Below are 17439 nucleotides of genomic sequence, written 5' to 3'. Positions count from 1 at the left end.
TAATGGACCACCACCACAGAGGATATATAGGGTATACCTGGAGAGGCTGGAGTGGAACTCCCTCTCTGCTTGCCATTGACTTGTCTCACTGCGCTGCGGGAGCTACACTGGTTTTATAGAAGGGCTCTGAACGCCGTGCGCAGGGAGCTGTGAGCCTGTGAACGCAGGATACCCGCAGAAAAAAAAGACAGGGGTGAATTAACGAGGTGAGGAGGAGAGAGAGAGAGAGAGAGAGAGAGAGAGAGAGAGAGAGAGAGAGAGAGAGGAAAACCCTGATAAGCACAGGAGCAAAGGGGAGTATCCCGAGGTGGAGAGGAGAGAGGAGCGATACAGAAGAGGAGAGAGCAATATTCCAGAGGAGCGAGGGAAGGAGGCATGTGCTGCTGCAGCCAGGAATAGGATAACATGGGATTTTAATCTAACGGTTTACCACCAGATAACAATCGTAACCGGTGACTGCGCAAAAACGCACACGCAGGAGGATTTTCTCATTGAGAGCTTTGCAGCTACATTGAACTTTTCATTTTTTTTTCTTCCTTCGGTTGAACGTCGCTCGTTGGCTCGGCCGAGGCTCTCCTCACTTCGGCTTTGGATCTATATTTGCACGGCTCGGGTGTCTGCGATGGGGGCAGCGGGCGAGGTGGGGAGCTTCTCTCACGGTTTTCTGGACAGCTTCGGTAACGCTGGCGCTGCGTCGGCTCCCATCGGGTCCCATTTCATTCTCACCCTCGGCGCCGGGGCTGTGGACTACAACTCGGTCACCGGGCTGGGGATGCACGAACACCTGGTCTCGGCGGAGAGGCTCTCCCGGAGTCTGGCGGACCTGAGCCATCTGAAGGGGATCCTGAGGCGGCGGCAGCTGTACTGCAGGACGGGCTTTCACCTCGAGATCCATCCGGACGGGACGGTGCAGGGCACGAGAAAGGACCACAGTAGATTCGGTAAGGATGAACAGTTCATTATCTTTGACATTAATGTTCTGCATTTAGCCTATACACTGCTGCTTCCTTTCACTGAACACAAAGGCAAACCAGGGACATGAGAGGGAGAAAGAGAGAGAGAGACAGAGACAGAGAGAGAGGTGTGGGAGATTTGAACTCACGACACTCACACTGCGAGTGCATGGTACAATATGTGCTTCAGCAAACTGATTAGACAGGGCGCTCACTTTATATAATCACATTGTACGAAACAGCTGATTAATTTCGCTTGCAGCCATTATAAACTGCACACCAATCTTGCTAGTAGGCATTAAACTCAACAAACTAAACCTTCAACCTGCAATAACTATATGGGGCTATAGGCCCGGTTTATTTTAAGGTAAACAGGCGTTTCAGGTGTGACAATAGTTTTGAGTATTGTTTGCACACTTTTTTGCCACATTTCCTCTTTGGAGATTAGACCAGAGCCTTTCTTTACATTTGCCTGTTTATCTTACACTTATCAAGATATCAAAGCACCTGCTTATGGCAGATCAAAAGTAGGTTATTTAGAAATCCTGCTACCAGAGCAAGGCCATATCCTATAACACTTGACTTTCTGACACTTGATTGATTCAACTTGAAAGTAAAATGACCACTGAAGGATTTTGTGGAAAATTATAATGTTTGCGCATGAGGTTAGATATCTGGCCTATAGTGCATGTCAGATTGTGCTTGTATTACTTATGAAGTTATGCCCTTACTAAGGTTCCAATCTATTATATGTAGCCTATATGATATATGAACACTGCTGCTCACTTATATGTGCTGTGCACATGCAGATATACCATCTATGCCATTTTGCAGGATCATTAATTAAAAGCATTTTCATGAACTCATATGGACATCTTCAACCTTGGAGTAGGCATATGTTGGTATACAGAATCTGAAATGAAATGATATCTGGCGTGTTCATTTAACTTTGAGACAAGGAAGTCAAACTCGGAGGTAGTGAATGACACCCATAAGCAAGGCCAACCAGTATGGCCTAACGTCTAAGGGTCCAGTGATCCTAAAGCCTGTCTTATGCTTAGTACCATGTCACACACCCAAAATGGCAGATCTCCAAGCTCACAACTTGCCATGCTGTGAGGCATTGTGAGCTTGAAGATCTGCTATTGTCAGTGTGCGACACTGTGAACAACATGTGAACTATGTATACATCAGATGTCCATAATGTGAAGGAGCTAGAGGGAATGACACTGTTGTGTTTGTTGTGCAGGTATCCTGGAGTTCATCAGCCTGGCGGTGGGTCTCGTCAGCATCAGAGGCGTGGACAGTGGCCTGTACCTCGCCATGAACAGAAAAGGAGAGCTATATGGATCTGTAAGTACTGAAACTGCAGAGTACACACACATGCACACAGCCTCTCCTTGTGTCTGCGCTGAGTGCACTCACTCTCTTTCATGTGCACGCACACATGCACAACAGAACAGCCCAAATACCCAAATGACTACCATCGTTCTGGCTTGCTTGGGTTCAGAACACAGCCATGACAATGTCTTTCCTCTTTCTGTCTGCAGGAGAAGCTTTCGGCAGAGAGTGTATTCAGGGAGCAGTTTGAAGAGAATTGGTACAACACCTATGCCTCCAACCTGTACCGACATGGAGAGAGAGGAGCGTATTATTTTGTTGCCCTAAACAAAGATGGGACTTCAAGGGACGGTACTAGGTCAAGGCGGCACCAGAGGTTCACTCACTTCCTACCGCGGCCTGTGGACCCGGACAGGGTGCCAGAACTTTACAGAGATGTACTGGGCCAGAGCTGAGGCTGAATGTGAGCGAGAAGTCGAGAAGTGAATCAAGTGCACCCAATCCTCTCTCCATCCCAGTGGAGATGGAAGGAATTTGAAATGTGTTACATTGAACGGAGGATAAAATCAAGTGCACCCAATCCTCATTCCCCCTTATCAGTGATGTGGGAGAAGCCCAAACCATTCCAAGACTGCACTGAGCAGTTTGTTCCATTTTGAACCAACCCTAACAGGAAATGGCTCACGAATGGAGTATATGGAATAGCCATGCTAGAGGTAATCCTGAACCCAAATGTTATTAATCAAAATTTCACCCTACACACTATTATCAAAATGGATACTGGGTTGGCCTTGCTTTGGGTGTCATTCAGTACCTCCGAGTTTAACTACCTTGTCTCAATAGCATGTTCTCTCCAATGCTGTTGTGGAATTCATGGGACTTTAATCTTCATTTGACCTCAGGAAAATGGAGTACATATTAAAAATGGTAGCACTGAAATTTACTCTAGCCACTGGCCAAATGGTGGAACATTTTTTGGCTGTGGCTGGAATGTGTGGTCAATTCCAGTGTTCAATCAGACATTTCTATAAAAAACAAACAAAAAACTACCTGGGCTGCTATACAAAATCATCTTTTGTCCACTAGCCATAGTGGCCAGTTTACAAAGAAACACAGTTTCATGTGTTTGATGGCAGCCATCTTTGTTTTAGGTGTGAGGGCATAGAGAATCTCATGTGATTGGCAGACAATGCCATATGATCGTTCCCCTCAGCAAGTTGGCTCCGACAATGCAGATCAGACAGTCTGGGATTGTCTATGAGTTGCATGTGGAACATGACAATAGCAGGTATCCTGTGGACCATCTTCGTCTTGCGGATTCTTGTGACAGACTTCTTTGCGTTTTCTCGGAACTCTAGAAACTCATTCTAGAACTCAGTGAAGGAATTTTGTGGTGTTCAACAAAAGACTGCTTTCTATTTCCCACATAAGCATGAGACTGACAAAGGATCTTTTAGACATGTAATTTTTTTATTTTCTATTTATGCATTTTCTTTCCTCTGGACACATATTTATTTCATATATTTATTTATTTTGAGAATATATTTTTACAGGTAGAATGTGAGATATAATAAAAGAAAAACAAGAAGCCATGAGAGATTTATTTTGTGCCATTATGTACGACTGCTTAAGCAATTTCCAGTTAACTGTAACCAATTCGTGGCAAATCAGAACTTGGAAACATCTGGCTAATAACACTGGAACCCAGAGCTCCAACACCTACAGTATGTCTTAAAAAAGAAAAGGAAAAAAAGGCATTTACACTGAAAAAGTAATTTAATGCTACGGCTAGTATATTACACCTACGAAGCCAGGTAGTTTGTAGTAGGTTGAGAGGGGCTACACATTGGCTTGTAGGGGGCAGCCATTTGTAGTTTGTGGTTTAAGCCTAATTGCAACATGTTACCTTGTAGATCAGATCAATTTGGCAACACCCTTGTGCGATGGAGTATAAATACTGTAAGCTTAAAGGTCCTTACACACTAGGAGTGTTTTAATTTTATAAAAATTCACACAGAACTCAAAGATCACGCGATGATAAAGAAATGTAATTATTATAATTTTTAAACAAATTCACAGGTTGAGTCAGAATAATCAACCTGTATGATTGAGGCATCAACTATATGAATAGTTTGATGCAAAATATTTGCCATGCATTTCCAGATTGTTTATTTGTCATGCTTCTGGTATGTGAAGACCTTTAGGGCTATGTTTCACCGCTGCTACTGTAGTGTAGTGTAGTGTATCAGCTAAAAGCACATAGCACACTGATGTTTGTTTAGTTTTTCTTTAAGAAAATTGGAACACAAATGCCATCATGTGTCTTTTTATGTTTCGTTTAATGAGACGTCGATGAACATCAGGAGTTCTGAGCTGTTAAAAGAGCCATGCTGTCACAATATTGTCCAAGTTATACTCTCTTTATGTCATCAAAAAGAGCCTGGCTTTGTTATTGTCAGAATCAGAAAACGCCTGACTTCCACTGGTTTTCAGTGAACAATAAAATGTAAAATTTGAACTTCAGTTATATTTGTGTGTCTTTTAAAAATAGCAAATATCAATACAGTTTCATAATTTTCTGTGTTAACTAATCTCTGGAGGGATTTCCAAGGATGTGGCAATGGGAATATGGATATCTGATATTCAGTTAACTACCTTTACCTTTTACCGTTATACTTATAAAGTACTTAGTGTTCGTTTATCTCTAGTCAGAGCAAGGCTGTTTTCAAAGGAAAATAAATAATTTTCAAATATTCAACAGGGACATATTGTACTATAACAGATAGAGGCCTACAGAAAACTGCAATCCCATACGTTTTATTTATTACCCTGGTACCCAGGATACAAACCCAGGTCTCCCACATGCACGGGAAACCAAACATAGGCTAAGAAGGACCAGTAGGTGTTCTAATCTAGCCAACACCAGGGTTTACATTTCTTAATGGAGGAGTAGGGAGACCATCTCCAGGCACTGCAAATGATTAAAATACACTACCATATATATTGGTTAACATAATGTTTTATTCATAAAAATAACTTCCAGATTAATTTAACACATTATGCACCCAATTAGTGTGTAGATAACTACATACATGCTGTGTAGACCAACATGAATCCATGTAAAGTATTGCACATAAAAGTTACCGGTAGGCTACATGGCTAGACATACACAAATAAATCACGGAGCAGATCCGTGTGACGAGACACTCATCTCTCCAGCAGTACACTCTTCCTCTGACAGACATTGCAATTAAACAAGTGACTGACAGGCTCAGTGCCCCGCCGGACTCTTTCATCCTCCTTTTTATCCTTTCTTTATCTCTCTCTCCTCACCCGCCCATCCTTCTGTGAGTCATCATCACTCCCTCTTACGACACCTGAGAATGACTTGGCTGGGTGTCAGCGTAGCAGTGGATGAGAGAAAGAGGAGAAGGGGTTCAGGGAAAAAAGGAAAAAGAGAGGAGATGGAGAAAGGCAAAGACACGATGAAAGAAAGAGGTTAAAGGAATCACCTAACTCTCACTGTACTTAACCATTCCACCCTACATTCTTGCCTGATAGTTGAAAAGCAGTCCCATTAATGACCTTATTTGCAGATTTTAAAGCTTGTTTACATTTGTCTCCAAAGTCTTTAAAATATTACCAAACGTATCTAAATAAAGTCAATGTTGACAAAATATAATTTCAAGGTTTCTCAAGGGACTATTTTCAGCTAGACATTTTAAATCAATCTGCACGTTTTAATGCATTAAAACGAAATGATATGGTAAACAACCACACAATGACATTTAAATTAGTTTGTTGGATTTAGCTTATCTAAATCATGTTTCAAGTCTCTGCAAGCTGATTTTCATATTGTACTGAAATGATTGGAATCCAATGGCTGCAAACCAAGCATGCTTTGGGAAAGTAATGTCATATTGTGTATACTGTGAGTCTTAAGGACTTTATACACAAGGGGCGTGACGAATAAACTATGAGAGAAATGTGCCAGTGAATTTTTCACAAACTATTCATAGAGTTGATGCCTCAGGGTGACGCATTTATTCTCTTTCAAACAAAATAAATTGCATCTATGCGTAAAATTAAGTAATAGCCCCGGTGTTGTAAGTAACTTTAGTCAATGGCCTGAACATGACAAACCAGCAGTGTGGTCCTGTAAGTCGCATGGAATGCACAGAACAATTTTAAAAATGGAACGCGGTCGTTTCATTGTAGATGAAGTCAGGAACTGAAACATTTCAAGGTAATGTGATGAAGGTCACATGTCACAGACAAACACAACAGTCTTCTGCTCCAGTCATCTCTGTTCCACATCAAGGTGTTCGTCACTATTTAAAGTATTTATATAGATACACATATCAAAGTACAAGGCGTCTGCCTTGACCTTTAAACCAACAGATTTGGGGCCAGTCTTTTTGGAGACACTCATACAGCTAGTGCTACTACATCACTCATCGTCCTGCTGTCTTCCCATGCACAGCTGTCTTTCGCACGCCCCAGTTCAAATCTGCAGTCACACACACAATATAACATGGTTACATTGTGACTACTCCACTATGGATAGGGTTCTGTGTGTGTGTGTGTGTGTGTGTGTGTGTGTGTGTGTGTGTGTGTGTGTGTGCGTGCGTGCGTGCGCACGTGCAAGTTTGTTAATCCTCTGACAAGATCATATCAGTGTTAGTGTGAGAGAATGAGTTGAATAGAAGATCAGAAGGCTAGAACCCAGAGTACCAGCATATATACCTTAAACTTCATTTTAAAAAGAAGAAGGGAGAGAGAGAGAGAGAGAGAGAGAGAGGGGCAACAGTGAGGTTTCAAGAAACAGGTGGGTTTGTGAGGAGAGGAATTGTCAGGGGGAAATAGCTGTATGTGGGTTCTTAGTGTTTGTCTGAAAGTCAGGTCACCATCTGCCTTTGAAGTGCGTGTGCATGCGTGTGTTTGTGACTTGTGAGTGTACTGTATGTGGTGGAGCGTGGGGGTGGGTGGGGTGTTTGTGTGAGTCAATTCGTGTCTGCACATCTTCTGTGTGTGTATGTATGTATGTATGTGTGCATGAGTGCGTGAGTGCGTGCGTGTGTGAGTGATCTGGGAATCTGTGTGAAGGTGAGCCAGGGGTTCTCCTGACTAGAGGGCTGTTTGACTGATGTGTACATGTGTGTAATGTGCGTGTGCGCGCGCGTTTGAGTGTGTGAGTGCGCACGCTCTGTATTTTTCTAATTTGGGGCTTTCCATGTTGCATAGACAGCATAGGGTCCTGGGTTGGATGCTGTGGTGTGGTCAACAGCACAGCCGTGCCGATGCAGAGTTGCAGACACAGCTAATGCAGATTGTGGGAATACAGTCGAATCGTGACAAATATCAACAGATAGATCATTTTTATTATAGCGTCCTACACCACAAGATGCCCAGCCCGCACAGGCTTCCTAGACACTCACAAAATGTATACACCAAAGAAGATATACCACAAACACAATAAATAAACATATTGATTGGCCTGGCTGTGAGTTGCTGATATATTGTTCTCCAACGTACTTTCCCTTTCATTTTGTTTCCTAACTTTAGTTTTTTATTATTATTAATTAAAAACATTTTCAAAAAACATTCCCAAAAAAGAAAATGCAATGATTTTTTTCAGTAAATCAAAGAAATTCCATAAATTAGAAGAAGTGGAAATAGGCGATCTACAAGCTCCCAGCTTGTAAAGTTTCTATTTTCACTAGGTTGGGTCCCGGCCAAACATCAAATTTATTTCTCTTTTGGGTCCCGAGCTAAAAGGTTTGGGAACCACTGCTCCAACGCAACTGCCATGACTTCTCCATGAATTTTCCTAAAACAAAAACTACAAATGTACACATTTCAAAAAGGACTTTGTGGTCTACAAATGCGAATCATAATCTGCAGCTATAAATCCCAATTTGCAAATATATTGGTCACGAGCTGTAACTGAATACAGCGTGTTGCAGATAAAATCAACCAAATATAATTATTTAAATTGTGTCTGAAATTATATTTACACTGACAAAACACAAAGAAACAGTGAAACATGACTTTGTATAGATTCTAACGTTCAGTCAAACCATAACTTTAAATAGTAACACATGAGAACAGTATTGATGCATTAGGCTACAAGTTGCAGTTTTTTTTAGAACTTTATTTATTGGGGCAGAGGGGTCTCATTGAGCAAATTATTTTACTTAATTACAATAATTGTATTTTCTGATTGGTGGACATACAGTACATACATACTAATTTATTGTAAATAGCTTTTGTGGACATTTGAATCAGCATACACAGGACCCATAACCGTACCGGTACTTCCAATTGACTTATGCAACCGTGAGAGTGACAATGCAACCTCACACCAATAGTGCAGGCTAAACAAAAACCAAGCGCACCTGATTTTTACCGCCCTGCTATTTTCTCCTGTTCTGGTTCAATGAAAGAGTGTTTCATGACATATCGTACATCAAAGATTCACACAGGCGCACATGTTTTCACACCCTGTTATCATCGATGGTTCTAAAGCCACGGCAGAACATGTTGTTTAGCAGAAGGCATGGTGCAGATTCCATGTCAAATATCCAGCTAAGCACTGTCTTTAAGTTATATCCACAAACCTTAAAACCACATAATATACTGCACTGCTCTACCACAAATTATGTACAACACAAGTAGGACATGATACTGTAATAGTGGAGAAAACCAAAGCTGTACTTTGTGTCAGATGTTAGGGAAGTTATCCCTTAAGGATCCACTGCTCTCTCAGAGTTAAATGAATACTCCAGATTTCACCATCCACTTTGTTTAGAAGCTTATGGTTGTATAGTTACATTACTTAGTTAGATTAGCTGATTGAATAGTATAAAGTATACCCCTCTGCAGGTGTGCTTGATCCAAAGAACAGCTCCACACCTGTTTGGGTAATGATCATTATAGGTGGAATTCATGGGGAATAATTGCTGTATTCAGTCCATTGTTAAAAACGTGGGAAAAAAAAGATCCTCGATAATTTTGTCAGGTGAAACCACCTGACCAATGAAAGCTCATGAAATGTAGACTACCTAATCATACTGAGGACCTAGTCATACTGACGGCCTAGCCTGATTGGCTGCCTCGTCTGCCGCCACCAGCCAATCGCGTAGTATCATTGCCTGCCTCCTAAACTTATGACACACGCACCGTGGAAGGGCTGATTTCCGCACCACACCGCAGCCAGCCACTCTACGACCGCAACTCGAAGCGACAACAGCTGCTAATGTTATGAGCTAAAGTGCATGGACAGCCAGCAGGAAAGCCACAACATTGAACCACGAACATAACGTCGCAAACGAACGCAAACAACGGCCGTGAGGTTGTCACACACAAACATACACATTACTAAAATAATAATAATAATACTAATATGGGGGGAGACAAGAACACAACGGAGACAGTGCTTCTTTCACCTGACAAATATCACTTGTGATCATTTCTTGTTTTAAAGATGGAGTCATGATTTTTTCTAGTTTTTCATGTCTTTATGAGGTCACAGTACTTCATTAGACCCCTTGGTGTGATTTATGTGCAATTCCTTTTGTATTTAGGGTTTCTTCCTGGAGGCTGAAACCTTGACAGTCAATCGTGCCAATGAAAAAAAAAAACAGTGATATTGTGACATCACAATGTCATCCCCTCCCCTATTCCCTCCCGCACACACAACAGCTGTGTGTGCGGCTTCAGTTCAGGTGGATCACCATCCACCACGCAAACCAGGCATAGTGGGGGGCGTGTCCACATAAAAATGACATTTTAACAAATACTGTACACATTTTTGAAAGAAATCAAACAACTGATGATCATGTTTTAGGGTGTAAAAAAATCACGGCACTCCATCTTTACTGTTGCATGGAATGGTGTCTTGCAGACATTTGTTGAATTAAAAACGAAATCATTGCCTCAGCATAGTGAGAAGTAACCCTCCAACAGTAATTTGACTATTTTAATGGAAGCAGACAACACAATGTTTGGGTTCAATGAACTCAATAACTATCACTGAACAATGCTGACACCAGCAGACTTTCCCATGTTTTATTTTATGACCTTCCATCTTTATTTAATGAACAGACGCCTGGAAATGAGATAGGAAATTATGCAAGAGAGAGCTGATGTAGAAAATGGAAGTGGCGATAAAGCAGCGTGTGATTATGAAGTGAGAGATTGGAAAGGGTGGAGGAGAATGTCTGCAGGGAGACTGCAGACAGGCTCACCCTGTGGTGGTCCCCCTGCCCCTGCAGTGTCAAATCATTTCCATGGCTTACCAAGGACCATGTTGAGTCAATGCTATGGATCCACTCACACATTTACTCTTAAATTCTTAATAGGAGGCAAAACAGCCATTAACATACCAAGGACTCACGGAGAGATGCAAGGAGGGAGGAAAGGAGGAAAATAGAGAGAGAGAGAGAGAGAGAGAGAGAGAGAGAGAGAGAGAGAGACAGACAGACAGACAGAGAGAAAGAGGACACAAAAAGAAGGGGCGACAGGAAAAGAGAGGAAAAACCAGAGGTCGAGAGTGGGACGACCGTAGCTAAGTGAGTAGAGAGGCTGCAACAGAAGGTGCCCGACTGCCCGTCTACGTGTCGAAGCGTCCCTGAGCAAGACGCTTAGCCCAAACTGCTCCCGAGGTGCTGCATGCCCCATAGCTGTCAACTGACCCTGATACTATTTGCAATATAAATAGTAAATATACAGTGGCAAATATACAGCAAACAAGTGTGGACCAAATTATTATGATTATAATTAATCCGATTGTGGCTACTGATAAGGACAAGTATGAGGGACTGAGAGACTGAGCAACATGTCGCATGGCACATTCTCACCAAAACATCAATTAGCCCTAAGGCCACGTAAACACAATGAAAGCACCTGCTGAGGAGATACGATCCCCTGCATGTCTGGACAGGCAAGACAAAATAATGGCACTATACCTGAGCATGACATTGACCTCACTGGAACATAGAGTACAAGAAAATAAACATCCTGTACGCAAACAAAACAGACTGTACAGTAACATTCCCCTCTCATCACACCATTCCAAAAATAATTAAGCATTTGCAGTTTGCCCCCTCCAAGCACATTCCCATCATCACCCGGGACTGTTAATTGCCTTTGTGTATGCAGTGTGCTATACAAATCAAATTGCTTTGCCTTTGCCTGAGATTAAAATGGTGACTGTGGCTGCATGCAGAGGACTGGACAGCAAACGCTTATAAGCCCTGATTCAGTTCCTAACGAACTAGGATGGAAAAACCTTGTATCATTAAGTAGAACATGCTCTGGAGCAAATCAAAAGGTCTTGAACCCATGAGAAAACATGTCCATTACAGCTCCAGACCGGTGCCTTGACCTCCCCACCAGCCTTGCATGGCCACACTTCGGCGCCTCATTGATTGGAACCGAACCCAGAGAGAAGAAAACACTGCTATTATTTTCCCCTTCTGTAGGTGCCTCGAGAGCATCGAAATCAACACAATTCTTAGAGCTGGTAAAATTCTTGAACCTTTGTGGACTCACATGCATTATATCCTAGTATCATGTGGATTGTATGCTATAGGTGGCTGCAAATATTTAACATTTCCCAAGACAAAGCAGTTGCCCTAAATACTCTAAAATGTACATTATGTGGTTTATATTCCTTAGAACATTAAGAGACCTCCCAAAGATTGCCTGTTGAGTTGACACAGTATACTGTATGAATGTGTGTGGGGCCGGAGGTTCAGTGTGGTGGGTTGGTCGCTAATATGGGGGATGGAACCATAGTTTGATTTTGTTTGTTTGTTTTCGAATTCAACTGTGGTAGGCTGACCTTGTTCTCCATGATAAGCAACAAATGAAATGAATTGTTTACTAGCCATGTTTTTTAACGTATACTGCAGTTTTTAACATGAACTGGAAAACTAATCCTATGGTTTCATGCTCCTTTAAACAGCCTTATAGAGGACAGCCCACTCTTGGATTCAATAACGGCAGGGGCTGTATTTTTATTATCAGCCTACATGGATGGTCTAATACTGCTAAGCCTCCAGGGTTAACACGCACATGCACACGCGCACACACGCACGCACGCACGCACGCACGCACGCACGCACGCACGCACGCACGCACGCACGCACGCACACACACACACACACACACACACACACACACACACACACACACACACACACACAGGGTGGAAGTAATTAAAGCAAGTGGAGCTAAATTGAAGTATATTGAACTCATCTCTCACACACTCCCTCTCCGTCGATAGATCACTCACCAAGCGCTATCGACCACAGCTTCCCTCTGAGAAACATTCTCCACCAGTGACGTTCCTCTGCATTGTGTGTGTGTGTGTGTGTGTGTGTGTGTGTGACGTGCGTGTGTGTGTGTGTGTGTGTCTGTGTGTGTGTGTGTGTGCGTGCATGCGACCGTGCATGCATGTGTGTGAGAGTGAGAAAGTGACTGAGAGACAGAAAGAGACACACATGGATTGTGAGAGAGATGCTCTGTACAGCAGAATCAGTCAATCTATTCTCTCTCTCTTTCCTTCCTTCTCCCTCTTTCCAACATCAACCAACCCCCCTCCCCATCGTCTCCCCCCCACCTCCTCTGCCCTTTCTTTCTCCTTCCCTCCGCAAGCCCCCCCCCCCCCCCCCTCCCATGTTCTCTAGCTCCTTCCCTCCGCAGTGCACGCAAGTGTTTTCTGCCTTAGTCTTTTTATACAAGGGGTTGGACCTTGCATCCAGCAAGCCCAACCCAGTAGTCACTTTGAGTGGCACCACACAAAGCCCAACCCAGTAGTCACTTTGAGTGGCACTACAAAGCCATGGGTGAACATGTACTGTATGTCGGACATTATTATTAATAACCCTACTCAAACCCTAAACCAGTGGTTCCCAAACTTTTGTCAAGGACCCCCAAGTCAACATTTATTAGGCCACAGACTCCCCATTTGAAAACATATGCCAGTGACCCCGATAAGGGAGGATTTTATGGCTCTAGCATTATGCTACGGACCCCCGATTTCATGGCATTTCTATATCTGGTACCCCAATTTATATTGTAAAACCACTGTTAATTTAACTCTGAGAGTGTACAAATGTTACAATACAGTTGTATACTCTCTGAGTTACAGTCCAATAAGGGTCCATTTGGTTCCTAACTATCTCTAATTGAGCTAGGTACCCCCTGGAACTCCCTCAAGTACCTCTAGGGGTCCCTGGACCCCACTTTTGGAACCCATACCCTAAACCTAACCCTAACCACAAGCACGACGCAACGCATGTCGGACCAAAAAACGTTACTTTATCCGCAAAAAAAAGTTGTTTGCCGTGCACATAAAAATAATGGCGTGAGCAGGATTTGAACCCAGGAGGTATAGATTGAAAGTCTATTTCCTAACGAGTCAAGCTACGAGCTGACTGCTGGAATGCTTTTCCAGAGTCTACTAGATTATAACACACCAAACTCATTTTTAAAAAAAAGGCATTCCACCCAACACCTCCGCAGCACCCCCCATGTTCTCTAGCTCCTTCCCTCCGCAACATCCCCCCCTTAATTCTCTCCCTTCCATTCCTCACCTTCATGCCATGCTCGCCCCTCGTTTCTTTCTAAATCCCTAAATCTCTATCCATCTTGTGGGAGGGGTAATGATTTAACTAAATGAGAGTCTTGCACTTCCCCGCCCCACTAGATTATCGGATCAATGGGACATTATGTGTGTGTGTGTGTGTGTGTGTGTGTGTGAGTGTGTGTGTGTGTGTGTGTGTGTGTGTGTGTGTGTGTGTGTGTGTGTGTGTGTGTGTGTGTGTGTGTGTGTGTTGCGTGTGTATGTATGTGCGTGCGTGTTTGTGCACACGAGCATGGGTGCATGCGTGTGTGTCTGTGTGTGAGAGAGAGAGAGGGAGAGAGAGAGAATTTACATGCCTGCAATGCATTCATGCATGTACGGTACATATGCATGCTATTGTATCGCTTTTCTCCAAGCAGTGTGCATGTGTGTGTGTGTGTGTGTGTGTGTGTGTGTGTGTGTGTGTGTGTGTGTGTGTGTGTGTGTGTGTGTGTGTGTGTGTGTGCGTGTGCAGTGACATATCAGCCTCCACCAAGTGTAGTTATCATAAATACTGTAGCAGGTACCCAGAGTGACTCCAGAGGAAAACCCTGACAGATAGTGATGAAAGAAAGAATGACAGAGCATGGTGGGTTGATTTTCTTCCAGTAGAGACCCAAATGGGAGGGGCATAAATCGAGTGATTGGGGCTGAATCTTCCGTGAGAGACCCCAAGATGATGAATGTGTGCCTGATGTGCTGTCGATGTTGACAGAGAAAAATGTCTCTGTGCGCGTCTGTTAAAATGCGCCTTCCCCCTCCCGCCTTGATGTGAATTCAATCGGAGTTGAATTGATTATCTCCAATTTGGGATCAATTCTAAGTAGCTTTTGTGTCCACCCCGCCCCTCCTCCCTCTTTGGGACTTATTTGTTTCTCCTCTCTCCCTACAGTCTGCATGTGTTTCATCTCTCTCATTCTCTCCCGCCTTTTATAATTGTGTTATTCCCTTTTTTGTTTTATTTTGTGTATTTTTGGAGGCTTTTTCTGCCGTAGCATAGTAGCATAGTAGGCTAACAGGAAATGGGGAGAGAGATGGGGGGGGTGACATGCAGCAACGGTTGTCGAGTCGAACAAACGGGAGTCGAACCCACGACATGCTGGATTATCACATACCCAGCCTTTATTTGCCCTGGGTGAGGAGAATGATTATAGGACACATACTGTAGGGTGATAAGTCATATCAACCCTAGAGCTGATAACTACCTATGCTAAAGTAACCACCACTCACTATCACCAACTGCCACCATGAGCGAACTCGCTGCAGTAGGACCTCTGCGTGTCAAACACACTATAAACCGACCACCAAACACAGTGCGTATGTTTTAGTAAAATGTGTCAGAGCGAGCCAAATCACTGAGTGGTAAATAGCTAGCAACCTGTGACAATAGAATAGCTGTCATGCCAACAATGGCAAGGCACGCCAGCAGCACCTACCAAATCCCTCCCCAGTCCCACCCTCTGTCAGGAAATCCCAGTGGGGCTACCACTTAAATTGCCAGTTCCTTAGAGACAGCCAACACACACACACACACACACACACACGCACGCACACGCACACGCACACGCACACGCACACGCACACACACACACACACGCACACGCACACACACACACACACACACACACACACACACACACACACACTGCACTGATCAAATAGGTTGTGTGGTGTTGAGGACCAAAGCACGGTGGTTTCCTACTCTAAGTATTTTAAGCCCAACACATTAAAGACTGACAGGGAAGTTTTATTGTGCTTTCCTCAAGTGTGGGCATGCGCGTGTGTGTGTGTGTGTGTGTGTGTGTGTGTGTGTGTGTGTGTGTGTGTGTGTGTGTGTGTGTGTGTGTATGTGTGTGTGTGTGTGAGACTGTGAGTGCACCCCCAGGGCCAATATTCTTGCTAGGAGAACTTGGAGAAGCAAAGTGTGAAGGATCAAATGCAAGGTTCTCTTGAACAAAACGGAACAGAATCACTCACTTGATACTTGTGAGGACCCTTGACCCAAATTACTGAAAAGTAACGCTTTTGTACATGAAAGGTTTCAGCGACGATATCCTTAAACCTACGAGACCTATATGATCTACAATTTACAATAAGACACTCTTAATCCAGAGCGATTTACAGTAAGAAAGGTAAACACAAGGTAATTACATCAAATGCATAAAAATAGTAATCTAGGGTCATAAGTACAGTAAACCAAGAACCTATCATCAGCCTAAAGTCTAAACAGTATAATAATATCAAAGAATAAATAATTTGTACATACAACTATGCCAGGTCAACAAATGAATCTGGCATCTGTCTACATAACATGTTATCTAAATTACATTTAGATAGAATAAACCTGCATAATCCTGAAAGTGCCAAGGCAAGTTCTACCGGCCAGGGTGGAGTCTGGCTTAAGTGCATGTCGGGCGGCCAGTAAGGAGTTACAGTTACAGAGTTACAGTAGTCATGTTTTGATATGACTGAGGTCTGAATAAGAAGCTGGGCTGACTATTGGGTGAGGATGCTATATAGTGTAAACCTAGACTGAGGATCGAGTGACAGCTGCAATGTGTGCCTTGAATGAGCAACCGAAGGAACCAAAGTCACAAGGCCGTTGTCTATGTAAATACTTACATTAGATCCTGCATGGGGCATGACTTACTTGGGAAGAAGAGAAGCTTGGTCTTGTCTGGGTTCAGCTTGAGATGGTGAGACGTCATCCACTGTGAGATATTAGCCAGACATGCAGCAATGCGCTCTTCCACCTGAGTGACAAATGGGAAGGGGGGTAAGGGGATAGAAACAGTTGAGTGTCATCGGCATAACAGTGATAAGATAGATTGTAAGCAGAGATGACAAAGCCAAGAGATGTAGGGCTCCATTTTTGTCTCATCTTTCTAAAGTCACTATTTGGGGATTTAGGAGTGAGGAAAGGGTGTTCCCCCACTAAAGTTGGTATTTTGGTTACCTGTCTAAATCTCTTAAACACCTCCGTTACCCGTTATATTATGCATAGGTTATGCATTTGGGCGTTACAATAATTAAACCAATCACCAGTCCACGTCCCATTGCCTTTAAAGGAGAATTCCATACTAAAAGGCTTTCTTACCTTTCTTTGTAGTTGTTACGTCCCCACCAAAGAGGTCCAGGTGTTATTTTGTGCAAAAGCTCCTTATTGGCTGTTTCCCCTACCATAAGCCCTAAATGAATTGCATTGAATTGAATGGGAATTGAATGGGGCTATGGGGTGTTGTGCTAATTCGCTTATTTCCATCGCTCAAAATTATAATTTCTTTGTATATATCCTCTCTTCATAATGTAAATAATATCCCAAGCGGCACACTTTACTACTTCTTTCGATGGAAATAAGCGAACCAGCATAACACCCCATAGCCCCATTCAATTCCCATTCAATGCAATGCAATTCATTGAGGGCTTATGGTAGGGAAAATAGCCAATAAGGAGTTTTTGCACAAAAAAACACCTGGACCTCTTTGGTGGGGACGTAACAACTACAAAGAAAGG

The 17439-nt window shown here is 43.1% G+C and overlaps 1 protein-coding gene and 1 long non-coding RNA gene across 2 annotated transcripts in view; one reads left to right on the top strand and one right to left on the bottom strand.

Annotated features, from left to right (window-relative positions):
- Positions 1–622: 622 nt before the first annotated feature.
- fgf20a (fibroblast growth factor 20a) lies at positions 623–2749 on the top strand (the record flags this gene model as incomplete). Its single annotated transcript, XM_083765936.1, has 3 exons — positions 623–941; positions 2203–2306; positions 2504–2749. 3 exons carry the CDS (start codon positions 623–625, stop codon positions 2747–2749), a joined length of 669 nt encoding a protein of 222 aa, XP_083622062.1.
- Positions 2750–3804: 1055 nt separating this feature from the next.
- LOC310859408 overlaps positions 3805–17439 on the bottom strand; it is a 36570-nt gene continuing 22935 nt past the window's right edge. The window contains exons 4-5 of the long non-coding RNA XR_014569302.1: positions 16577–16679; positions 3805–5686 (exon numbers count right to left, since the gene is read on the bottom strand). This is a non-coding gene — a long non-coding RNA (uncharacterized lncRNA). The remainder of the gene's footprint in view (positions 5687–16576; positions 16680–17439) is intronic.

Source organism: Protomyctophum parallelum (assembly GCF_964188405.1).
Source record: "Protomyctophum parallelum genome assembly, chromosome: 5".
In the NCBI taxonomy this organism is placed as follows: domain Eukaryota; kingdom Metazoa; phylum Chordata; class Actinopteri; order Myctophiformes; family Myctophidae; genus Protomyctophum; species Protomyctophum parallelum.
Note: the sequence above shows the minus strand (reverse complement) of the source record. Positions and strands in the feature narration are given on the sequence as shown.